This window comes from Cervus canadensis, chromosome 13 (genome assembly GCF_019320065.1).
Source record: "Cervus canadensis isolate Bull #8, Minnesota chromosome 13, ASM1932006v1, whole genome shotgun sequence".
NCBI classification, from domain to species: domain Eukaryota; kingdom Metazoa; phylum Chordata; class Mammalia; order Artiodactyla; family Cervidae; genus Cervus; species Cervus canadensis.
The window spans coordinates 36,664,022-36,689,320 of NC_057398.1; the positions used below are offsets into that span (position 1 = coordinate 36,664,022).

General features: G+C 55.9%; 1 protein-coding gene across 5 annotated transcripts in view; it reads right to left on the reverse strand.

Moving 5' to 3' along the window:
• CASZ1 (castor zinc finger 1) overlaps positions 1 to 25,299 on the reverse strand; it is a 155,116-nt gene that overhangs the window by 53,958 nt on the left and 75,859 nt on the right. For 3 of the 5 annotated variants that reach the window (XM_043485629.1, XM_043485627.1, XM_043485628.1), the window contains 2 exons: positions 14,667 to 14,718; positions 1,938 to 1,976 (listed from right to left, as the gene is read on the reverse strand). In XM_043485629.1, coding sequence (XP_043341564.1) covers positions 1,938 to 1,953 — 16 coding nt within the window. In that variant the 5' untranslated portion in view covers positions 1,954 to 1,976; positions 14,667 to 14,718. Of the gene's footprint in view, positions 1 to 1,937; positions 1,977 to 2,451; positions 2,799 to 14,666; positions 14,719 to 25,299 lie in introns of those variants that run through there. The other 2 variants (XM_043485626.1, XM_043485630.1) reach the window with 2 other exon arrangements.

The following is a 25,299-nucleotide window of genomic DNA, read 5'->3' on the forward strand; positions in this document are numbered from 1 at the left end:
AACAGTCAGAACTTTGACACCCTGGACCTCCCCTCACTGAGTAGCCAGAGCCGAGGCCTGGGTCCTGCTGAGAGTGCCCTGCTCCAGCTACGGGAGGGACCTGCTGACCTCAGGGGCCCTTCTAACTTCCAGGAAAAGTTCCCAGATTCTGTCCCTAGAGTGCAGGGACAAGTCAGTGCGGCAAGAGATTCTGCCACCCACAGGCCCAGCAGGCCCTCTCTCCAGTTGGGGATACTCTATGGAAGGGCTCTGAAGTGTGCCCCAAGAGCAGGCTGATGTAGGGGGGAGGATGGACGCCAGCTCCAGCTGCCATCGGGGTTGGAAGAAGGAAGATGAAGGGGGCCCAACTTCCAGCTGAATAATGCCTGGGTCCCCTGTGCCCACCCACAAGCCCAGGATCATCTGCCCCGAGTTAGGGAGCAGTGCATTACCACCACTGGTCCATCTATAAGGTCTGCTTCTCAGCTGGGATGGGTGGGGGCCCCCTGTTTCTAAAGAAAAGGGGTGGGGCCTGAGAGGGAGTTGATGAGACACTTGATTAGAGGTGGGGGCGGGCTGTTTCTCCGTGGGGGGGAAGGGCAGGGAGGGGCAGGGTGGCAGCCCTGGCCTCACACACCTTGACCACTTTGCCCAGCAGGGGGTGTCACACCCTTCCTGGGCACAGAGGTCGTGTGGACATCCACATGGGATTCACCAAGATCACACCTGGCGGAACACAGTCTTAATACTCCCTCCCCCACAAACACATCTCCCTCCTTCCCAACGCCAGCCGCCATGTCCTGTCACTGGGTCCCCCAGTGCTGCCTCCCTTTTGACTTCAAAAGGTCAAATGTTGTCCCAAGGGGCAATGCCATGGACTTGGGCCATTATAAACAACAACTCTGACCCATACCACCTTCCATAAATGAAACAGAAGGGTTCAGAGATCAATCTCCAGGAATTATCAACCTGTTTAGCACAGATTTAAAAACATTTAGGAAGAAGACAGTGCCTAGGGTGAGGGTCCTGGTCAAAATTCCATTTCAATACAGAGGGCTAATGGGAAGTCTTGAGGAATTTAAAGTAAACCATCATTCTAGACTCAGATCGGAAAAGAAGTGTTTATACAATTTGATTAAAACCAATAAAACACCAAAATCTCAGGATAAACTCTGCTCCAGGCCAGCACTATGCTATCTGGAACCCTAAACTAGGTGCCATGCTAGGCACCCCAAAACCCAGACGTCCAAATTGAGTAGTCTGTCTGGTCTACCCTCTCCCAGGGTGGGGGCTAAGGGGGATCGGAGCGAGTCCCGGGCCCCTCACTTTGAACTGATAACAGCCGCCTCATCCCACGGGTTCTCAGGTGAAAAACACTCATTAGCCATAATAAGCAGCTTGTTCATCCGACACGGCCTTGTCCCAAATAAATTAAATTCCTTTACCTTGAGACAGTCGCCCTGAAACCAGACTAACCACCTTTCCCAACAGGACGCTGCTTTCAAAAACTAAACCAACCCCCCCACTAAAAAAATAAAAACACACACCCCACAGCCAGACACATAGAGATCTTTCCTGGGGAAAAAAAAAAAGGTACAGAAAAAACACGCAGCCATTCAAAAAACACGGAGAACAAAAAAAAAAAAAAAAAACCCCACAAAAAACCCCTAAATCCTCTCTCTCGGTGCCCCCCAGCTCCCGCTCCTCTCTGTTCTTTCATAATGACAAGCATCAAATTAGTCACAGTCACTAAGCAAGTAACAAATAATAACAATAATATCATCAGAAGCCTCGCAATCCAGAAACCAGGGCGAGAAGCGCAGCCGGCATCAGACCCTCTCCAGGCCAGCCCCCACCCCCTGCTCAGCTGCTACCTCATTGGGCTAAAAATAATAACTTCCGTAAAAGAACCGAAAGAAAAGTGAAAGAGCCACCCCCTGGTTCCCACCGGCCGGTACCTGTACCAAGATCCATTCTCCTCTCTTTGGTCCCAAACTCTTCAAGGATCGCCAAAAAAAGAAGAGGAAAGAAAAGAAATCTGTTTAGTCTCTCGCAGTGTCCCCCACTTCCCACCCCAGCCTCCCCCCTCGGCTCCCCGCACCCTCCCCCCATCGAGGGGCGGTCAAGTCCCCGGGACTAGGGGAGCGCTGAGAACCGGGACCCAGAGGCAGAGCGAAAGTTTCTCCCTCCCGCCCCGCTGGCTCTCGCGCTCCGGCATTGCACACTCAAAGCAGCTCCTCGCCGCTCTCGACTTTATTAAACTAAAAGAGAAACTATTTATAGACACGGCCCGGGTCTGGGGTCCCGGCCGGCCCGCGAAGCCGAGGGGCGCCCCCGTCCGCGCCCGGCCGGGCTAGGCACCCGCCGCCCCCGCCCCGCCCAGCCGCGCCGCGCCGCGCCCCCCGCCCAGCGCCCGGGTCGGAGCCCCGCGGCGGCGCCCCCTGCCCTCCCCCGCCCCACTCCGGTACTCACCATAGTCGGAGAGTCGAAAGCCGAATTCACTTAAATAATCAACTTTCATAATACTTAATTAATGCCTAATTGCAACTGATTACTCCCCGAATAACAAGTTGTTTTAAAGCCCTGATGTCATTGCTCCTGACGGTAACACTCAGGGTAACAGTTTGGCAGGAGGGAGCGGGCGGGCGGGAGCGGCCGGGGGCGCTGCCAGGCGCCGAGGTGATTGGCAGGGCGGCCGCGGCGCCGCCTCCTCCAGGCCGGGCCCGCGCCGCCCCGGCAGGTGAAAGAGCAGAGCTCGGCCCGCCCGCGCCCGCGCGCCCGCGCGCGCCCGCCCGCTGGGATGCTGGAGTGAATGGGCTCGCGCTCGCCCGCCCCGCGCCCGCTCCCTCACGCGCGCCTCCGTCTGATTCCCCCCTCCCGCCCCACGCGCGCGCGCGCTGCTCACACGCGCGCCCCCGCCCGGCGCCCGCTCGCGAGCGCGAGCGCGCGCGGCTTCAGCGCACCGGCCCGGGCGGCCAGCCTTACTGGCTCAGCGATTGCCCAAACCTTAGACTTAGGAGGGAGGAGGGAGGCGGGGACTCGGCGGCCGGGGACGGGCGGGAGCGGGGAGGCGGGCGGGGGCTCGGCGGTCCGAGAGGAGCCGGCGGCCCGCTCTCGCGCCCCCTCGCCAACTCTGGCCGGACGCCGGCGGGCGCGCGCTCGCACGCTCCCCTCTGCGCTCCGGCCCCGCGAGCGGACTCGATGGCGGCCGCGCGCGGACTCCCTCCCCGGCGCCGGCCGGCCAAGGCTCGTGGCGCGCGCGGCCGAGCAAACTTTTGGGCGCGGGCGGGCGCAGGTGTGAGCGCCGCGGGGTCGCGCCTACTGAGCCTTACTCAGCGGCTCCCCCTTCGCGCGCCCCTCGGGTTTGGGGTGCGGGGTACCAGGGGCTTTCTTTCTTCCCCCATCCCTGTTGTCAGTGGTGTTTTTTAGTTCCGAGGAGAAAAGACTCGGGGGCGGTGGGCCTGGGTGTCCCGCGGAACACGCGCGGCGGCTCGCGCTGTTTCGCACACCGTGGCCCCCCGCAGGCTTCACGAGTGCAGGGACCCCCGAGGTTCCACCACTTCGGTTTGACTTTGCATTTAAATGCACCCTGGCACCACCCCGATCCCTGGTCTACCCAGGTCCCCTCTACGTCTCTGCTTTCGGGACCGTCCTGCTCCTCTTGCTGCCGGAAGTTCAGCCCCCGGCCCAGCCGCCGGGGCAGCATCTCCTCTCTCACCCCGCCTTGGCTACGAGTCCTAGGAGCGCCCACCCCACGGATCCGCGCTGTCACTTGGGTTTCCAACCCGGCCTCTTGCCTCCGCCACACCCCATGCAGGGCCCGGGCAGACAGGGCCCAGACAACCCTCTGCCGAGGAGCCAGCCTCCTGCCGCCTGCCCCCTCGGACATCGCCACATTTCCAGTTTGCCAGTTCATCGCTGGACCAGGCAACTTGTTCTCTCCTTGCCCTCTTTTCACCCTCAGAGAAAGCACGTTGGTGGGTCCTTCTGTCCCCAGAAGTTCCCGCTGTAGCCAGATATGTTGAGATGCCTTCAATTTTAGTCACCTAGGTTACCCACGGGGGTGGGGGGGGGGGCGCAGGGCGAGGAAGGAAGCAGGCAGGTGAGCAGGAAGCTGGCGGGTTTGCAGGTGAAACACCTGGACTTCACTGTCCCCAGCTCTCCCTCGGGCCCTCCTGCACCCAGCCTGCTACCTTCTTCCCCTATCCTGTTTCAGGGGAGGCCACACTTCAATGAGGGGCTCGGAGCCCAGGCTTTCTGCTCTCTGTTCTTTGGGCAAAGTTCAGCAAAATGGCGCTGGATTATTTTTGCAATATTTCTATTTTGCAAAGGGAGGGACCTAGGGAGACCTTGGGGCAAAGATGTCAGGGAGTTTAACTATCTACTGATTCTCCCACTTTCCCCTTATTTTTGTTCTTTTTTTTAAAAATTGCACTTTAGTTCCAAGTGGCCTCACAGGGAGGTTAGCATTGCTTCCCCATCTGACTGCCCTCCTTGATGCCTTCTTGGCAACCCCCATCCCTGGTGGTCACACAAACTTTACCCTTCAGGTCTGCCCCATCATTACTGAGGATGAATAGCTGGAGAGGCCCAAGAGCTCTGAGGGTACCCCAGCCCTAAAATCTTGAATAAGTGACCAGAGCTCCTTAAACAAACCAAGCTCAGTGTTTCCTAGATGTTGCTGGCACAGGGCAATCAAGCAGTGAGGCCACAAGGTTCTGCTCCCCACACAGGATCTCAGAGAGGGCACTGCAGCTTCCAGGACTGCTCTGGGGTACACACGTGCCTCTGGGTCCTCCCACCCCTGACTCCCCAAAACAAGGCTTATAGCTTTGGGTTGTAACAGCAAGCAGCCCAACCCAAATCCCAGTCTGACTGGCTGCTTCCTGATGTGGGCAACTGTGATGTAGACAGAAGCCTGAAGACATAGAGGTGAAAGGGGAATTTCTGGCTGCATTTGAAATATGCACCTATGGGGAGCTCCCTGCGTATATGGCCCACATGGCCTATAGGCTGCCTATGAATGTCCTTCTGGGCTTCTAAGGATGGTGGTCAGGGCCTGGAAGGGCCTGCCTGCCAATTACCCACCACAGGGCCGATAGGATTGGCTGCACAATAACTTTGGACCTCTGGTGGACCAAGGCTGGAGAGGAATGGCTGAAGGGTAGAACTGAGAGAGCTGGAAGGAAGGGGGATCAGGCAAGGTGGGTTAGAGGGGCTCCCGCCAAGCACAGCCAGTAGTAGACGGAGGCGGGAACAGCCCAGGGAGCCTCAGCCCTGCCAAGATGATGGCCCCCATCAGCTACTGCCGGCATAAAAAGCGCTGCCCAAGAGTGAGGGGCCTTCCTTCCTGAGACACACAGAAAATGAGGCCATCCTGGCATGTTATGATCTGAGACCTGAGAAGGCTGAGGCTTTGAGGTCATGGAAGTGAGTCACAGGCCGTGTCACGGCGGGGTCCCCGGATCTCTCTTTCCCTTTGTGTGAAGGGGAGAGGCCCAGGACTCTGGCACCTCTGAGCCTATGGCCCATTTTGCCTTGAGAACCCTGATGTGGTAACACCCCTGTAACCCTGAGGCCAGGCCACAGTTTCTGTGCCCAGGGCTCCGGGGATGGAAAGCCCAAAGCCACAGCTCCTCCTGGTCTCAAGGCCCTGGGCCTGGAGCCACCGGCTCCTCCTCATGCTCCCCACCCCCAAGGGAAAACGAGGAGCCCTACACAGCCATGCCACCCACTGGGCCCCTCACAGGGGTCTTGAGAAGCCTGTCAGCTCTCCCCGGGGAAGGTTCCCTCGACGGCTCCCAGCGCCCTCGCATCCCCGGTTTGCCCACTCGTTTTCTCTCCCTCCCGAGCCCGGGGCCTTCTCACTCAGCAGCCTGTTTACACACCAGGTATCTCATGCTTTATCTGCCCTCATTTTGAATTCGTAACTTTCACATAAACTTGAACAAAGCTCCTTTTGTTCTTGCACCCCACCCCACGATCCCAATAAACTGGTTCCCTCTGAGAAGACTGGGCCAGGGCACTAGAGCCTTGGCCAGACGACTGTGTGCGCCTGTGAGCCAGCATGTTCACACCTGCGAGGGAGCCCGTGTGCCCGCGTGTGCGTGCCCTCCCCGGGCGGATGGTGGAAGAGTGTCAGAAAGAGCCCTAAGTCAGCAAAGTGTGGACGGGAAGGATGGTGGGGACAGAGGGAAGAGCCTGGCCGCTGTGGCGCAGGGCATGGGGATGGCCTGAGACTGGGTGAGAGTGGTCCTGGGCCCTGGATGGTTTCGGTGTCAGGGCCGAGGGCAGACGGGATGAAGAGGAAACAAAGGGCAGGGAGGCCCAGCAGGGCCAGGGGATGAGGCCGGGCTCAAGCTAAATGTAAGGCAGATACAAGGAACGCATTATGGCGGTTTAGGGGCTGGCAGAGCCGCCGCACGCTCGGCCCCGTAATCCTGTTAGCCAGCAATCTCCATTCCGAAAGAGCTTCATTTCTTTGTGAATATTTGTAAACTAGATATCTAATGGAAAATTATAGGAAAATTATAGTGAAATTCATGACGGAGAAATCCGATTATCCCTAATTCAATTATGCCATCTTAGCCCACACAGCACATTTCCCATTTTTTTCCCATAAATACCGATGCCAGGGGTCCCGGTAATCAAATAAAATTGAAAATCATCTTCCCATTAAATTCAATTAGCCGCAATTTCTAAAGCCTATCAGAGATTTTAATTACTAAATTATAAAATTCTCCAATGCTAAATTGAAACCAAAAAAATTGCACATCCTTATATTTCAGAGAAAAAAAAAGGGGGCCAGCAAAATCCCTGGAAGATGCCCTCCTCTCTGTGCCCAGCTCCAGAGCAGGTTCCCTACCTGGAGGGACCGCACGCACTGATGCCTTCTTGCCGGGCTCAGGACGAAGCTGGGGGGCAGGGGAGAGGGCCCTGTCAGGGAAGGGGCTGAGGCATATTAATTTAGCAGAGGGGCAACGCACACCTCCACCCCCAAGCATCAGGGCTGGGCCGGGCCCTGGAGAGGACCCGCCTCCTCACTGACTGTCCTGGCTCCTCAGATGCCCTCAACTTTGTCCCCCACTGAGAATGAGGTCTATAAGTGCCACCTTCTTGGCTCACGGACATGGCTTGGGCCCAGGTCACAGCTTGGCCTCAGGGCTTTGCACAGTTCTGGGGCAGCAGACCAGAGGCAGCCAGCTTCTGACCCAGGTGCCGGCTCTCTAGGCACCCGGCCGGGTCCCCAGATGGCCTGAACTGGGTCAGATGTGAGAGGAGGACGGGGCCTGATGCCCAGGGTGGCCAGACATCATGGGATGGTCCTGTGGCCCCCAGCCTTCTCCAGAGCATTCCCAGGAGCCATGGGCCCTGGCAGTGTACCAGCCTTCTGGGAGAAGAGCCGGGGATGGACGTGGCCCAAATCTGGCCTCTCCCTGCACTTCCAGCTCATTCCCTGTTCTTTCCCTCTTCTGGGAAGCCAACCGGCTTAACTGGCCAGAAGGACTACCCTTGCCCCATGGGAGAGCTCACTCTTTCACCCCCATTTCCTTTTAGGGAAGTGCTGGCCATAACCCCAATAGTAGGCCCTCCTCTCTCACCCCCCGCCATCCCAGGCCACTTACCCCACTCTCTGAGGCTGCTCCTGGAGTCAGAAGAGCCTGGAGGGGTGGCACCGGTGGTAGCATAAAGTGACCCTAGATCTCCACCCCAAGGTGGGTGGCCGGGTGGGCAGCCGCCGGGCCCGGCAGGTTCAGGGCAGGCAGTAGCCGAGTTGCTGGCAGCCCAGCTCCCGGGAGCAGGGAGCAGGTTTAATTTGCCAGGCAGTCAGGAGTGCCAGCAGGGGAGGCACCCGCAAACAAAACAAAAACAAAAAAGTTAATTATCTTTGGCTTTTTCTTAATAAATATCCAAACTGGCCCGGCCGGATCTTCCGCTTTGGAGGGAGAGGGAAGAAGGAGGAAAAAAAACCCCAAACCAAATCCAACAGACTCATTCTCTCTCTTCCCCTTTGTCTCTCATCCTTGCATGTATCTCTTATCAGAACAGTAACAGTTTCACATTAATTCCCTAATTTCTCAAGTGCAGAAGTAGGGTCACAAAAGGTTTTTTTTTTTTTTTTAGTTTTAGGGTGGGAAAGCGGGTGTGTGGAGAAGAAAGAGGCAGGTGGGAGGGGGAAAAAGGGAAAGGGAAACCCGGGTAGAAGTAAAAGAGAGTGAGAAAGAGACAGAAGGAAAGAGAAGAAAAGACAGAGAAAGTACGATGTAGGGAACTGAGTTTGCTACCTTGCCCCCGGGGGCACGGCCCAGCCTGTGGCCCCAATCTGGGCAGGGACCTGTTCTGGAATGTTGTGTTGGCATTTTATTTCAGTTACAATTATCAGCTACAGGAGATAATGGGTATTCTTCATTTTAAAGCTCCAAACCACCCAGGTCTCACTGGCCACTTTGGCTCCCTTGCTGTCAGCCCCTGTGCCAACCCCTCCCCTCCAGGAGCTTGGCTGGGAGAGAAGGGGGCGGGGGTTGGCTGTCCTTCTGTGGGGTGTGAATTTTTCTATGTGGAATTGCAAGTGTACCTGGGGAGAGACATGCGTGTTGCCACCTGGGCTTACGTGTTCGGATAGTGCTCATACACGCCTGAGCCCATGCTGTTAGAAACATCTGGTAGGGCACCTGTGTGTGTCGGGGCAGCCAGGACATCAGGCAGTCCCGCATGGAGTACAGGCACCTGAGTTCCACTCCCTGGGTTCAAACTCCAGTTCCATCTCTCACCAGCTGTGTAACCTCACTCAAATCACTGACCCTCTCTGAGCCTCCATTTCCTCAGCATCAAAGTGAATAATAATTAGTGATTGCCTAGGGCTGAGGGTCGGGGAGAATGGAGAGTGACTGCTAATAAGCACCGGCTTTTTTTTTTTTCTGGGGTGATGGAAATAGTCTAAAATTAGATCCTGGTGATGGTGGCACAACCTTGTGGATATACTAAAAACCACTGAACTGTACACTTGGCATGTGAATTACACCTCAATAAAGTGGTTATAAAAAGTGGGGACAAAAAGGGGGAATGCTAATAGCACTTATGGCATTGAGTTGTCATAAGGGCATATGCAGCACACAGCCTGGCACAGAGGACATGCTCAATAAGGACCGGTGATTAGTCAATTCGTGTGGACTGGGGGAGGATGAGTTGGCATCCTGGGCCTGGGCTGGTCTCCATAAGTGCATACTGCTGGGGCTTACAAATGTCTACCTGGGGCCCAGGGGCCCAGCCAGCAGGTTGTCAAGCCTCTGAGCTGCCCCCAACCCGCCCCTGTTCAATACTTGGTTGGGGTTCCTGGGCGTCTGCTCCCTGGCAGGCATGGAAGAGTGCACGGCCCTCCTCCTGCCTCCCCACCCGGGTCCCTGGAGAGGAGGCTGCCCATCGCGGCGGGCAGACTCTGCGCTCACTCTCCCCGTCTCACAGAGCACTCATATTTTCCATGTGCAGCAGACCGTGAATTCACCTTCATACTAGTTACAGGGTTATTTAGCCTCTCCTGACACTGACAATCACCAAACTTTAATTCGCTGCTTGGCTTCTCACTGCCGTGCCCTCTGCCCACCCCCCAAATCCCTGGGAGAGGATGGGAAGAACCTAGTCCAGCCTCCTCTAGCAAAGCCTGCCCTTTGGAGTGATGGAGCGATGGGAGGTTGGGGGGGGATGGTGAGAAGGGGAAGATGATGGACAGAGGGCGGAGGGAGAGAGCAGTACCACCAGGGCTAAGGGGAGCTTGCATCCTACTCCTCGGGCCTGACACTAATGTATTCAACCCCACGTCCATCCTGTTATGAATGAAGGCTCAGCTGACCAGGCTTCGGGTCTGAGGGCTGGCAGCCCTGGCCAGGACCAATGCCCCAGTGGATCTCAGAACTCACTGAGATCCCAGAACCAGGTGGCTGGCAGGGGCTGGCTCCTCTGCCTGATGCTGGATGAGCAGGTGCCCATCTGAGAACCCACCAGAGGGAGCCCATTCTTACCAACCTGAGAAGCCAGCTCTCATTTCTCTGGCCTCTCCCAGTGCCAGTCTCCTGCCAGGCAAGCCCTCCTGCCCTGCAAAGGCTTCTCCCTGGTTTGGAGCCCTGTTGCCTGTATCACATTTATGTTCCTTTGATGAAGGCAGGTGCATGCGTGCATGCTGAGTTGCTCAGTCATGTCCGACTCTTTGTGACACCATGGACTATATCCCACCAGGCTCTTCTGTCCATGGGATTTTCCAGGCAAGAATACTGGAGCAGGTTGCCATGCCCTCCTCCAGGGGATCTTCTAAACCCAGGGATCAAGCCTGTGTCTCTTACATCTCCTGCATTGGCAGGTGTGTTCTTTACCACCTGGCAAGGGGTTCTGCTCAAAGCTGCTGACAAACATCAGATGGGAAACAAAGACTGAGACATCGCCCACCAAGGATCCAGATCATACAATCCTGGGACTGTGGAGAAGATGGGGCCCAGTGTGTCCACAGATCCACATCTTCACCCACTGGGAAAGGCCACTGCTACCTGGAGCACCCAGGCCAGCCCCAGCACTGTCTGTCTCTCTTCCCTTGCCTTTAGCAGATCCCCTTTTTTGTATCTCCCCTATGCTCCCATACCTTTCCAGGAGTGGGCCTGGCTTCCAGAAGTTCCAGAAAGGCCTCTGGTTAGCTCAGGGGCCAGGCAAGCCCAGAGACCTCAGACTCTTCCTCTTAGCTACCCTTGATCTCCTGGAGCGGTCACCGTCACCTTCCCCCAAACCTCCCAGGCAATCGAGGTTTCCTCTGAGGACCATTTGGTGGAATCATCATATGCGCATATGCTCAGTCATGTAGTCATGCCCAGCTCTTTGCAACCCCATTAACTGTAGCCCTCCAGGCTTCTCTGTCCATAAGATTGTCCGGGCAAGAATACTGGAGTGGGGTGCCATTTCCTCCTCCAGGGGATCTTCCTGACCCAGGAATCAAACCCATGTATCTTGCACTGGCAGGCAGATTCATTACCACCGAGCCACCAGGGAAGCCCAGGAACTCTCTTATTTGCCAAATCCAAGCTGGCTCCATCAGTCATTCATTAGGCAGAGAGCCTAGAAACAGCGAGGACCCACCAGACATGGGCCCAGGCTGGGGGGCTTGGAAGAGCAGAGGTGGGGCCAGGGTAGAGCCACGAGGGGAGAGGCAGGGGAGAGGCAGGGAAATCTATCAATGGGTTCCAGCTCTGCCTGCTGCTTCCCAGCCCCCTTCTGCCGCCCCACCCTGGCAGGCAGGGGAAGTGGCCATGGTGGCCCGGGCAAGAAAGATGTCAACGGGAGCGATGGCAGAGATGGGAGAAGGGGCTTGTTGACTACAAACTGTCCATTATGGCTCAGATTATAAGCATATTGCGCAGGGCTCTCTGCACGCTGCCGAGGAAATCCAATACGCTGAAAGGTTAATGCAATCAATTAGGGTGACAAGGAAGTAAAGTAAAGCCTTCGGAGTAGATGAAAAGGAGAGAGAGGGAGAAAGAGAGAGTGCCATGGAGTTGGGGGTGGCAGCACGGGTGGTGGGGAGGTGAGGAGGAAGAGAAACTATGGGATGTAGAGAGAAGGCTTGGAGGGGAACAGAAGCCTACAAAAGGCCGGGAGCCCTTAACGAGAGGACGGAAAGAGAGATGGCAGCAAGAGCAGCAGGAAAGGGCAGTTAGTGATCTGTGCGGGGACCCGGCTCCAGCTCAGACCTCTGACAGCTGCACAGCTTCAATTTCCTCCCCTCTTCTTCTCCCTGCCAACCTTTCCTCTGGAGCTTGGAGCCCGGATCCCAGATTAGCTCAGTAGTGATGTGCAGCCTTGGTCCCTGCCCCTGGACAGAGCAAGTGCCCACATAACATCCAGGGCCTTCTCCCTAGAACTGCAGCCTGGTTCCCACCTTCCCCAGAATGAAGCCCAGCTCGGCCTGCTTTGCCCTCAGCAGCCCCCAGGATCATAGCTTTCCCCCCTGTATCCTAGCTCTTGCTTGCAACAAGCCTGAAGAGCAGAGAGCATAGCAGTCCCTTTCACAGATGAAAAAACTGGTGCTCGAGAGGTGATTCAACTTCCAGGGCCCTGTAGCAGATGTGCAGGATGTGGGACTGATCTGAGAACTCAGGGACACCCAGTCCACCCCCAGAGGAGCATCTTCCACAGCATCGCTCAAGCGAGGAGCCTCAGCTTCTCAAAGATGAGGGACTCAGAGGTCCTGGGGCAGGAGAGGGGCTCTGCATGGAACCTTCTGAGGGCTGACTGCTGCCTCCAACATGCCCGGGGGAAGACCCCTGCTCTGGCAGGTATAAAGTAACAAAGGAGGGAGGGAACAAAGGAGGTAGGTGTTGCCTACCTGTCAGACACCTTCAGTCCTATCCACTCACAAGCTTGAGATGGTTAGATAGCATACTGACTCAATGGACATGAATCTGAGCAAACTCCGGGAGATAGTGAAGGACAGGGGAGCCTGCTGGCCTATAGTCCTTGGGGTCGCAAAGAGTTGGACATGACCAAGCGACTGAACCACAACAACTTGTCTGACTAACACTGCAAATGAGATATTCTGCTTATCTTGCAGAAGAGGAAACTGGACCTGAGAATTTCTAAAGGCTACAGGATGGAGATACAAGGCTCCTGGGATGCTGGGAGCAAGAGCTCTGAGGAAACTGTCAAGGAGCGGACAAGCGGGACTTCTCGAGAGGTGGGACTCAGGAGGAGATGAGGTCCTACAGAGATGAGAGAGAGAAAGGGGGGCCCCAAAGGAACCAGGACTGCAAGCAGTCCCGTAAGCTCAGGGATGGGGCTCCCTGACAACTGCCCAGGTGCCTCAGAGCAAGACATGAGCACAGAGCAGGATAGCAGTTGCACAACCCTGTGAATGTACTTAATGCTAGGGAACAGCACACTTAAAAATGGTTACAATGGTAAACTTCATGGTATGTCTATTTGACTACTTAAAAAAAGAGAGAGCAGCGGACAGGAGCCAAAAACTCCAGAGTGAGAGACAGTAAACTTTTCCTGTAAAGGGCCAGAGAGTAAATACTGTAAACTTTTCGGGCCAAACATGCTCTGCTGTAGCTACTCAGCTTTGCCATCTTAGAGTAAAAGCAGCCATAACTGATATGCAAATGAGTGGGTGTGGCTATGTTCCAATAAAACTTTATTTACAAAAACAGGCAGGGGGCCAAAGTTAACCCTCTGGCCATATTTTGCCAAGCCTTGCTCCAGAGAATGGAAGCACCTGGGGCTGACTTTCAGGACAGAAGTAGCCAATCTGAACCTTGCCAAGAAGTAGGAAGAAGGGCTGGGCAAGTCAGGGTCTCCTTACCTGAAGAGGGTGGAGGAAAAGAAGAAAACTAGGGCTGGCATGGGAAACAGATGTTCAAGAACCAGTCCTTCCCAGCTCCCAGCATCCCAAAAAGCCCTCCACTGTGCTTCAGATGGCATGAAGGGGCAGAGAGTTGTAGCTCTCAACATTCCAGGAGTCCTGATACCAAGAGAGAGGTGTTGGGCTATGGCTAAGAGAGGATGGGAGTGGGCAGCTGCGAGGTCGGGCTGGTCAAAAGGGATGCCAGGGGAGAGAAAGACGAGGAGAGAGGCCCGGGGAGCAGAGCTGTAACCAGGGTGGTGCTGGCGGCAAAGGGAGGAATCCACGGGCCCCAGCGAGAGCGCAGGGCGCAGGCCGGGCCTGCCCTACACCGGCTGCCTCTGATCACGTTTTCAGGGCCACTGCCCGCCGGCACAGACAATGCTGGGGGAGCCTTTGAAGTCCGAAAGGGATGCCGCGGTGGGAGCTGCGTGAATCTTTTCCCTCCCCCCATCCTCCCGGGGGAGGGGGCCAGCAGGACAAAACCCGGAGCCGGTCACAGCCGGGGCCCCCAAAACGCGTGAGACAAAGGGAAAACAAACAGGTTTGGAGCCAGGCGCGCGGTGCCGTGTCTGTCCCCCGCCCCGCCGCGCACGGATGATGGATGGCTGCAGCCAGCTAGCTCGCCCGCCGGGCAGGCCCCGCTATTTACATAACACTGGCGTTCCACCGGTCACCTCTGACACAGCACTGCCTGGGGCCGAGGCCCGGTGGCCCCCAAGGTTCCTCCAGCCACCGGAGGACTGGGACAGTCTGTGAAGGCCCAACCAGGCCAGGGGAAGGAAGGACAGCAGCCTGCTCTGGGCTCAGAGTCTGGGGCCTCCTCCCTGCCAGCGTCCCATGGTGGGAGGAGGAGGCCAGGGGGGTGGGTGGCAGCCTCCCAGGACAGGCAGGACTGGACTTCGAGGGCTTTCAAGTCCGTGTGGTTCCCAAGCAGGAGCTGCAAGCAGAGCCTCCAGGGAGAGAGGCAGCAGCCAGAGGGGGAGACAGCACTATGGAGAGCTGGGCATGGTCCTGCCAGGCAGCTGACACCTTAGTCTGATGCTGCCTTGAACAGATTCCACACCCAAAGTCAGTGATCCACAGGTCCCCAGCCCATTTCCAGCCTAACCATCAATCTGAGACACTTCTACCAGGGTTATCTTTTCCTGCCAGGTTCAAATGGGGAGTGTGCCTCCGATTCCCTATCTCCATCTTCCAGACCCACCCTGGGTGCTCGGCAGGACTGGGCACGGCTCAGGGTGAACATATACCAGGTGCATGGTCTCAGTCAGGGGAAGGATGCAAGGATCCAGAAGGGCTCAGGCCTTACCTTGTCGTGGGTCCTAGAGGCTCCTCTCTTGCGGTGGGGGTGTCACTTCATCCTGAGGAGGGACAGAGAAGAGCCTCTTAGCCTTTCAAGGCAGGACACATACAATTCCCCAGAATGTGCCACCACCCCCTCTAGGGCCAAGGGACTGATGTTCCAGGTTGGCCAAGGGTGTCAAAAATTCAAATACCTGGAGTGGGCACTGATTTTGGACCACTGAAGTACATGCCAAACCAAAATTTGAAAAAAATTCAGAAAGCAGCAGAGGCTGATCACAGTGGAAAATATGGTCCTCAGGGCTCCCCTAACCAAAGATAGAGAAGTCAAGCTGTACTGCACACACATCTGTGGAAGCAGAGATGCGTGTGTAAGGGTTGGGTGCTCCCCTGGAGCTCCAGTGGCTGAGCAAGGGGGCCTGGGGACAGTAACAGGACACAGCAACACTCATTCCTTCACTCTCTTCCCCTGGCCCCTGAAAATAAAAACGACAGATGCCAAGCTGTTCACTACAGCAGGTGGGTGAGAGAGGGGCCAGAGTGGACCAGGGGCCAGGGGACCAAGAAGCCTCAGCTCCCAGAGACAAGCTGCAGACAGCCCCTTCCACCCTGTGGTCCCACTGATAAGTCACAACCCACGCTGGGGGCCCACCCAGGGAGAGGGAAGGTAGTCCAACAAGATAGGAGGTCTTTAACCAACATGTAACTCAGCCCAGTTTGCCAGGCCCAGGCCCTTCTGCCCAGAGTGTGAATTTGGGGAGCCAGGTTCAAATGGGACAGACTCCTCGTGTGGACAGAAAACCCAAGGAGCTCCCTGCCCACTGACCTGGGCCCACCTGCCCTTGCCTGAGCCAGGCCCTGCATCCCCACCCCCACTCCCACCCCCAGGGCCCTCAGGGCTCCACCCACACTGTTTTTCTGTTTATTGGTTGTTTTTTTTCTTTCCTCCCCACTCTCTTATTTGTGGCTTATCAATGATGCAAGAGGAATAACACCAATTTCCTTAGGCTGTGTAATCCCCAAATCAGATTGGGGGGATTGCGAGAGGTGAGGTGACCTTGTACCGGGCTCTTGGAATGCCACCCAGTCCCGCCGCCCGCCCTCGAGTTCCCAGGACATATTTAGACAGATAATGCTAATTGTACTTGACGCGTTCTCCTAAGGAGGGCTGGGTCCTCAGCCAGCTTTCGCTGCCTTTGCTGGGCTGCCTGGGCGGAGGGTGTCCACTGGGGCGGAGCCCACCCTGCTGGACACAGGGCTTTCTGGTGGGCTCTGAGCAGTTGGGGCGGCGGTGGTGGGTGTTATTCATGGACCGCTGAAGCCCATCTGACCGAGATGGTGAGAAGCTAGGATTCTGCATAGAGCTGGGTGGACGGAGATAGGGGGCAGCAGAGAGGAAAGGGGAGCCCTGCTGAGATGGAAGACGGGGCAGAGGTCGGCAGAGTGGAAAAAAGAAGCAGTCAGAGAGGAAAGCTGGATGAAGTGGAGACCAAGTGGGGCTGGGCCGCGGGGCAAAGGATGGAGACCTTGAGCCTCTGCTGAGAAGCACCGGGCGGGCTTGGCTGTCAGAGCTCACATCCCAGCCAGCCAGCCAGGGACCTGGCGGGGCGTCATCATTGTCCGGTCCATCCCACACCTGCCTGCCTGAGATCTCTCAAGGCACCCCGGCCAGCCTCCCTTGAACCCCCAAAGCCCCCCAACTCCACAACTCCAATATCTCCCTTCTACCACCTTTTTCTCCCCTCCCATCCTCCCCGGCAACTGTGCATTTATTAATTCATGAGGCACTAATTAGTTCTTTGTTTAATTTTGTGTTAAACAGACTGACCGGAATGATAACGACTTGCAGCGCAGTGTTGCCGTCCCCAACCACCCCTGTTTTCTGACAACAAGGGAGCGCGGGAGACCGGAGCGCTGAACCCAAATCCCTTAGCAGTTGCACTTCATTAAGTCAAAATGTGACAAGAAGCTTAGAGAGCAACTCGTAGATCTGATCACACAGAACAATCGGGGAGGAAACTTTCCAGGAGTTGGTTGGGGGTGGCGGAGAGACGGGGAGGGGCCGAGACGCTTACCATGCGGGGACCAGGACGAGAACTGGGGTCCTGTCCCTCCCCTGCCCCTGGGGCAATGGCCTGGCTGACTGAAGCATGGAGGCTGTCTCTGGGTGGGATCTGGGACACTCGGTGGATCCTGGAACCCCGGAGGAGAAGGACCTGAGAAGTTCAACTTTCTCTCTCTGTCCTGCCTGGGCCTCTTCTCCCGTCTCTCTCTGCCTCTCACTCTTCCTGAAGTTTGGTTCTGGCTTGTGTGAGTGAGTGACTGGGCACACCCTGGGCTTGGTGGAGAATCAGAAAGCTGCTACAGTTAAAGAAGGATTCTGCAAGGCCCGGGGGAGGTACCAAGTAGGAAAACACAGAGCAGAAGAGGACCCCCCACACTTAGGAAGGCTGAATAAGTGCAACCCTTCTAAGCTAAGCAAGAGAAGTAATGTGCTCAGGGATGCTGGCCACATTCTCTGCCTGCTATCCATTCACGCATCTATCCATCCATCCACCCATCCACCCATCCATGCACTCATCTAATGTTCTTTAACTGAAGTATTCTGACCAGAAAACTGAGGATCAAGAGGTTGAGCTCTGTGCAGAGGTACAGGGCAAATCAGAAATAGAACCGGATCTGTTTGGCTTCTGGGCTGTGGTAGCTGACTGTAGACCAGCAGCTAAGCTAACAATGACAACAAGCCTTGTTATCTGCTCCCTCCTGTCCTTGTGAAAGAGCAAGATCTTGGCCCAGACCTATCAAGCTTCTAACCCCATAGTGCTACAGGGAAAGATCAGAATGAAGCCCTGTCCCAGACTAAAGACAGGGCCCCTGCCCTCCTTTTACCTGACCTTAATCTCAGAAGATGTGGACGATGCCTAACATGAATGAGAACATGGAAGGGGACATGAGGAGGAGAAAGAGAACAAAAGCACACAGAGAAAGTTGACAAACGTGAGCCTGGATTGTATGTGAAGACCCTCTTGCCTTCTTCCCATTGGCCACTGCGCCAGCCCAGGTGTGGCCTCACTCATCCGCTGAGAGCCTGCTTGGCCAGCCCGCAGGCCCAGGCAGAGTCTGGAGGTCAGCCTTGCCCTTGCCCTCCCCTGACCGGCTGGGAAGTGCAGTGGTCTCTCGCCCGAGCCTGGCAGCCCTGAGCTGCCTTCTGTTAATTTGCTGTCAGGCCGCCTAAGCAAACCAATTAAAACTAATCATTAATTATAAAAGAGAGCAAGAAGAGTAGAAGAGAGGGGAGAGGGTAAAAGAGTGAGGTGGGAAGGAGGCTAGGGCAGGCGGGGCGGACAGACAAGGCGCAGAGGGCCTGCAGGAGCTTGCCGCGGGGACCGAGGACCTGGGAGCCAGAAGGAACCAGAGGCTCAGGGGGTGCTGGAGTGGAGGGAGGGTGAGAAGGGAGTCAGAGATGGTGGGGAGGGGGCTGCCACAGGCCAGGGGTGGAAGGAAAGGCCGGAGGGCAGGGGTGCAGGGAGGGAAGGGTGAAGAAGCTGCAGTGACCAGCATACCAGGACCCGAAGAGGCCTCATCCGCCTGCAGTCAGTCCCCTCTGGCTGGAGACGCCGACCCTCCGGGACTTGGCTTCGGAGCATCTCACCCCCAGTTCCCCGGCTCCATATTTATGAGGCTCAGCTGATTACGCAGCACAGGGCCAGGCTCCAGGCCCTGCCGCCCCTACCTGCTCCCCAGCCCTCTCAGGCCACAAGGGGCGGCCCGGGGCAGCTGTCGGCCCATCTACCCGCCCCCCCACCAAATCCCCATGCTGCCTCCTGCCCCCTCCCCCACCTGCACACAGCCCCCTCCCCGGCCAGGCCCTTTCACAGGGCTGAGGCCATGTCAGCGGCAGCTTGAGGAGGGGGGCAGCGCAGACAACAAGGGGCAGTGTCATGGAAACGGGCACTTTCCCCGAGAAATATTCTGTTTGGCCTCCTTCCTGCATTGAGGAGCTGTCAGAAGCCTGAGTGAGAGCCACACCACCCCGGGACCAGGCGTGACAAAACCTATTTTCTGCCTCAAATTTGATTGATTAAAAAACTTTTTAGGAAAACCATGTTAAAAGAGTGAAAAAGAGAGAGAGAGAGAAGGAGAAAGAGAGAACGAGAGGGAGAGCAAGGAACCAGGGGGAAGGAGAGAAAGCGGATGGCAGAGCTGCTGGGCGCAGGCTGCGGGCAGGGCCTGAGCAGTTGCCCGGCCATGACGCCCGGGCAGGCATGTCAGCGGGATGGCCGCCACATAACCAGGCAAAGCGGAAAGGTCAGAGGAAGCCCAGAGCTTTTACACAGTGGTTAGCAGGACCCTGGGGGGGCCGAGGGCCCACACAATCCAGCAGGTGCCGGGCCCAGATGAGGCGGTGGCTGGGGTGGATTGTCCATCCCGTTTAGAGAAAAGAGCCCCGTACTCCAAGGCTGGCCCGAGGCAGGTGGGGGTCAGCGCCAGGCCTCTGGATTGGTTCTGGAGGCAAGTGGGGTTTTGCAAACAGCCTGGGCTGGGATTTGGCCAGAATCCTGAAAACTCTGCACTGGGTCAAGAGGAAGGGTCTAGGAGTTTGGGGCTGGGAAGGGATTTCCCCACCTTGTTCTCAAGAAAATCCCAGCTCAGTAGGTACCCAGCTGACCCACCTGTCCTGCAGGGGCCGAAGCCTCTGCAGGTTCAGCACCCCTCAGCTGCCCTCTGGGTTCACGCCTTCCCTGCCCAGGCCCTTGGCTCCTTTGCAGGATGCTGTCCTCTGTGGTCCTCACACCAGGCTTGCCCTCCCTTTTCCTGTCTCAGAAGCCAAGACAGGCCCTGCCATGGGCTTGGACTGTGAGGGGAGGCTGTGCCTTTCTCTCTAGGACTGCAGAAGGGCCAGCCTCCCCGCTCCTCCCGAGCCCTCAGAGGCCCCGCCTGATCACTCCAGGCAGAGGTGGCTCAGATCTTCCTGGCGTCCATGCTCTCCCCAAGAAAAGCAGCCCAGGTGGGTGGTTGGGTTTTTGCTCTCCCCTGTCTGAGGGCCTTGAAGGTCAAGGTAAAGAATGGATCTGGCAAAAAAAAAAAGAATGGATCTGGCAAAGCTGTCAGCAAGAAGGCTTCTCCCAGGTGCTGGGAGGGGCGCTCAGCAGTGTCCAATGTGGTCTATGCAGCTCAGGGCTCAAAGTGGGTGAGGCAGTGCCTCCTTGGACAGACGGTGCATTCTACCAGACAGATGCACAGACGGACAACACCTGCTCTGGGCCCTGCCCAGCCCTCCTCCAGGGCACTGACTTAGATCTCTTTCCGTCCCTACTCCATAATGATCATCAGATATTCACTGAGTATGTCCTATGCTCATGACACTGTGCTAGGCCTAAGGAAGGTAAAATACACTGCTTACATGAGCAACAGCAGAGTAGGTAAGACCCGATTCTGAATCCTGATTCAGTCACCATCCATGGTATCTGCTGGGGCAGGCAGGCTGCTTAAGTTCTCAGGGCCTCAGCTTCTACAACTGAAGAGGCGGAGGGTATGAGCCCCCACCTCAAAGACAGTTCATTCAGTAATATTTCTTGAGCACCTACTGTATGTTGAGTACTCCCCTAGACCTGGAGAACACTGGTAACCAAAGACAGTCCTCACAGATCTCCCATTCTGCGGTTCCTGCGAAGACTCTGTGAAATAACACACAACACCATGGTCTGGCACATAGTACGTGCTCAACAAATATTACCTGTTATTAGCTTTCAGGAGCCCTGCCTTTAAGAAGCAGGGGAGAGGTCTAGGAATTTCACTCCTAGGTCAGTACTTGAAAGAATGGAAAATAGGGACTCAAACAAAAAACTTGTACACCAATGGTCATAGAGGATCCATTCACAATAGCCAAAAGGTGAACACAGCACAGACGTCCATTAGCAGATGAGTGGATAAACAACATGGGATCACTCACACAATGGAATATTATTCAGCCACGGAAAGGAATGGAGTTCTCATACAGGCCATTACAAAGAATGAACCTTGAAAACATTATGCTAAGTGAAAGAAGGCAGACTCAAAACACCGCACACTATATGGTTCCTTTTACATGAAATATTCAGAATAGGCAAATCCATAGAGACAGAAAACAGATTAGTGGTTGTCAGGGGCAAGGGGAAGGGGGAAACAGGGAGGGACTTCTAATGGGTGTAGAGTTTCTGTTTGGGGTGATGAAAACCTTCTGGAACCAGATATTGGTCATGGTTCCACAACACTGTAGATGATGGAATGCCCCTGAATTGTACAGTTTAAAAGGGTTACAACAGTAAATTTTACACTATGTGCATTTTGCCACAATACAGAGAAATGCCATAGCTGAAACAGGAGGAGGAGGAAGAGATGAAGGAGGGACTTCCCTGGCAGTCCAGTGGTTAGGACTCTGCACTTCCACTGCAGGGGGCACGGGTTCTATCCTTGGTTAGGAAACTAATCCCTATGCCGTGTGGTGTGGCCAAAAGAAAAACTAAATACATTAAAAAAAAAGAAAAGAGGGAGCTCCATCTAGGAGAGGAGAAGGCTATTCCCGCATGGTGGCTCAGCACAGATATTAGACAAGCCAAGCAAGGGGGCAGAAGGTGAATTATCCTTCTTTCAGATAGGTCCCCTCTCCCTCTTGTCCTCAAGGACATCGTGCACTCCTGCCCTAGGTGTTCCCAGGCCTCACATGTGCGCTGATGGAATAAACAACATGAGAAGGCTAGGGTGACTCCAGAGATCGGAGGACACGTCCCTCAAGAGCCCACGGTCCAGTCTCTCTAGCACTGCCGACCATCTGCGCACACGTAGTCTGGCTCCTCTCATATGTGGATCTCAACACACACAGCCCACTCCATCCACCTCTCTGCCAGGCTCCCCAGATAACACTTGCTGCTGCCCAGCATCTTAGTGCAACATGCTGTCCTCCACACGGGGAAAGAGGGTCTGAGTCAATGGCTTCCCTACCCCTCAGGACTCCAAGTCTCCCCGAGGACCAGGAGTTCCCCCTTGCAGGAAAAGCCAAGGATAACCAGGGAGCCGGGCCCTCGGGACAGTCCCCTTCGCCCCCACCAGCCCTCAGCCCACCCTCCTGGCTGCTCCTGAATGCGTGTGCACACAGAAACCCCTGTCTTGGCCCGGGAACTGTCAGGAGATCAACAAACAAAAGCTGCTTCTTGACAGGGAGTCATTTATATTTTAGCTTCGTTCCATTATCCTAACGAATCCTTCATCAGCAGATGCAATATTAACAGCAGAAAATCAGCTCATTACATCCGAGGGGATTTCATCAAGACGGCAATCATGTATGCAGCTCCCCAAGCCTTCAAGAGGCCAGTGTGGCTGTTATTTATTTATTTTGTTACTTATTTATTTAATTTTTGGGGTTCTTTCCACATAATTGCACCGCATCTCAGATCTTTAATAAATAATTTGTAGGTCCTGAACTGCACACAGCTTTGCTCTCTGCCACGAGAGCCTGCATTAGCCAAAATATTTACCAATATTTGAAAGTCATTAGGATCAGGAGGGAAGTGGGGAGGGACCGCTCTGTTCTTCTAGAAACGGCCTGCTCTGCGGCTGCAGGGCTGGGCCCTCACTCTGGTCCTCCACGCCCTGGAGTGGAGGCTGGCTTGCTCGGCTCACTGAGTTTGAGCAGGGGATTCCCCGGAGCTCTTAGAGAGTGAGGCGGCCATCTCCAAGGGTTCCTGTGGACTGCTCGTGGCTGAGGAGCCTGGCTGCTAGAAAGGACCCCCTTGGTGCAGAGGCAGGAGGCTGGAGAACTCCGTCGGGGTGACAGTGCCAGGGTTTGCCTGACCAGTGAACAAACGCTGAACATCAGGGTGCTCAGTGAAGGAAACCCTCCTTGTGCTCCAGCAGGCCCTGGCTCTGCTGCAGCTGAGAGTGCAGAAAAGTCTGACCTGGGAATCCCCTGTGGGCCAGTGGTTGGGACTCAGTGTTTTCACTGTTGTGGGCCCACATTCAGTCCCCGGTCAGGGAACTAGGATTCCACAAGCTGTGCAGCACAGCCAAAAATAGGAAAAAAATTTAAAAAAAAAAAAATGTCTGATCCATTCCTCTCAGCTTCCCAAGGTTATGCCTCCCACTTCAAAGAAAAGAAAAGTTTAGTTGGCCCAGAAGGCAGACTTAGTGGGCCCATTCTACAGACGAGAAAACTGAGGTTCAACAAACCAAAGCTCTCTTCCCAAGGCAACACAGCCAGGACCAGGATTTGGACTCAGAAGTGACCCTGCTGGGCCTCCATTCTTTCCCCTAGTCCATAGCCGTCCAATGACACAGCCTGGCCTTCCAAAACGTCCTGGCTCCAACCCACAAGCCTGGAGTGGCTACTCAGCTGCCGGGCACCCCCTGCCACCACCGCTGGGCTGGCCATGCTTTCACAGGTCTTTCCCAGCAGGGGCTGGATTTCTGCCCAGCCAGGAATGTGCTCCCAGGATGTCAATTCTAATCTCCCCAGTGCTCTGACAGAATTAAGCTCCAGTTTGTCCGACAACATCCCAAAGTTTCAGAAATCCAGGGCAGACTCTCTAATCAGGCTTCAGGACAAAGGTCTGGCCTGACCCTGTCACTTCCATTTACTTCTCCTGTCTGTCTCCCAGCCACGGCCTTTCTGCAGCTTCCTCCACCCTCTGCCCTTCCCTGGCCAGATCAGCCCCCGCCCTCTCCTCCAAGCTCCCCTGTTTCTCCGCCCTGCACTTCCCCTCTCTGAGTAGCTGGGCTAATCCTGTTGCTCCACTATCTAAAGTGAGGAATTCCTCTGAGACTGACCTGTTGCTCAGGGCTTGCTGAGCCTGCTGGCCTCACCTTGCCGGGGGTCCCTCTGGTTCACCGCCTCTAGGGAGCGCACAGGCTCAGCCCTCCGTGGCTCGGGAGAGGGTGCTCAGTGCAAAGTTATTCTCAAACTCCGCTGAACCTTGCCTGCGGTCAGTCTGACTTTGGGCTCCTGTAAATGCCCCTGAGGCATACTTTGGCCTTGCCCAGCCTCTATCCACCGATTCAATGGACATGAATTTGAGCAAATTCTGGCAGACAGTGAAGGACAGGGGAGCCTGGTATGCTGTAGTCCATGAGGTCACAATTGGACACAACGGCTGAACAACAACAAAGCCTCCATCCTGTCTGAGGGGGCAGCTTGTGGGCTCTGGAAAGACTTGGTCCCTTAGCCATGCTTGGGGGCCCCTCTGTGGGCAGAGACCTCCCCCCAGTCAAGTCTGTAAGCCACCAAGAGGAACGCTGGGTGGTGGACAGTGAACCTGGGATGGGCAGGGCCTGCAGTGAGAGCCCCCAGGCCTGGCTCAGCCAGACTGTGTTGCCATCAGAAAGGAGTGAGGAGTGGGGGAGCTGGGCAGCTGGACCAGGAGAAGCCCCCCTGTGCAGCCAGACAGAGGACAGCCCCCCGAAGACACCGGGGACGCAGAGGTGCCTCCTTCTCTGTCACCCACCATGCCCAGTACCCAACTTCCTTTTTTCACAGCTCCGGTGTGGACACAGAGCTCTGATACCTGCCTCGATTGCCAGGGCAAATCACACATACAGGCTGGTCAGAGGAGGCAAAGTCTTATGGAGGGGCCTCGGTGGGGACCACGAGCTTGAATCCGGTCTGCTCACATCAGAAGACTCCTAGGGAACAGAGGGCACCAGGCGCAGTGTGGACAGTCAAGGGGAAGAGCAAGGGCGGCTGCACTCGAGCCTGTGTGCTGACCAGAGGGTCAGGGCCCAGGGCTCCCCCGGACAAAGCAGGCGCAGGAAGACACACACGGGGCGCAAGGAGAAGGCTCAAGGTGGAAAACAGGCATGGAAATGTCGCTCTGTTCTTTGACTGACCCTCCGGAGGCATAAGAGATCTAGAGTGGCCGGGGCAGGGGTGCTCCCCCAGAGCCGCCCAACCCTCGGGGAGCGTGCAAAATGCTGGGATGTGCCGGGCAGGCAGGGTCTTTCCAGGCTCCTCGACTTTCCCTGTGACCTGGGTGGAGGCCTCACCCCGGCGTGGAGTCCCGTCCCAATACAGGCTGTCTCACGCCCTCCCCTGCCCGGCTTCCTCAGCCACGGCCACACTGTACAGAGTGGGGATTGCTGGACAAGGGGTGGCTCCTCACCCTCTGACGGTCTGTCCTGCATGCCGTCCAACATCCCCATCCCTAGGCTGGTCCTGCCCTCACCAGCACAACCAATGTGCGGCCTGGAGGATTCCCAAGAGCCCGGGGTGAGCCAGGCTGATGGAGGGACAGAAGCAAGAGCTAGGCAAGACATCTCCATAACCAGCCCTTTCTCTGGAAGAGCAAAATTAATTACTGTATTTTTTACTTAATAACAGAAAAATCTATCCCAATGAAGGCCACCAGAGGAGAGTGGAGGAAGGCCCACCCGTCAGCTCTTTCAAGGAAGTCTCTGCAGTCCCACGGCCCCCACCCCCGACAATATCACAGCCCCCCAAAACTCCCAACTTTGCTTTTCTGCCTTTCCTTCTGCCGCGTCCTTCCTTTCTTGCTGTGCTGGGTGTTGGTGAGACGGTGGGTTTTTTTTCTTTTTTGCAATTTATCAGCAGATTGTGTGGAGCTGAGTGGTGTGAGCCTCACCCTGCTAAATAAAGCTTTGGTATTTCTGAT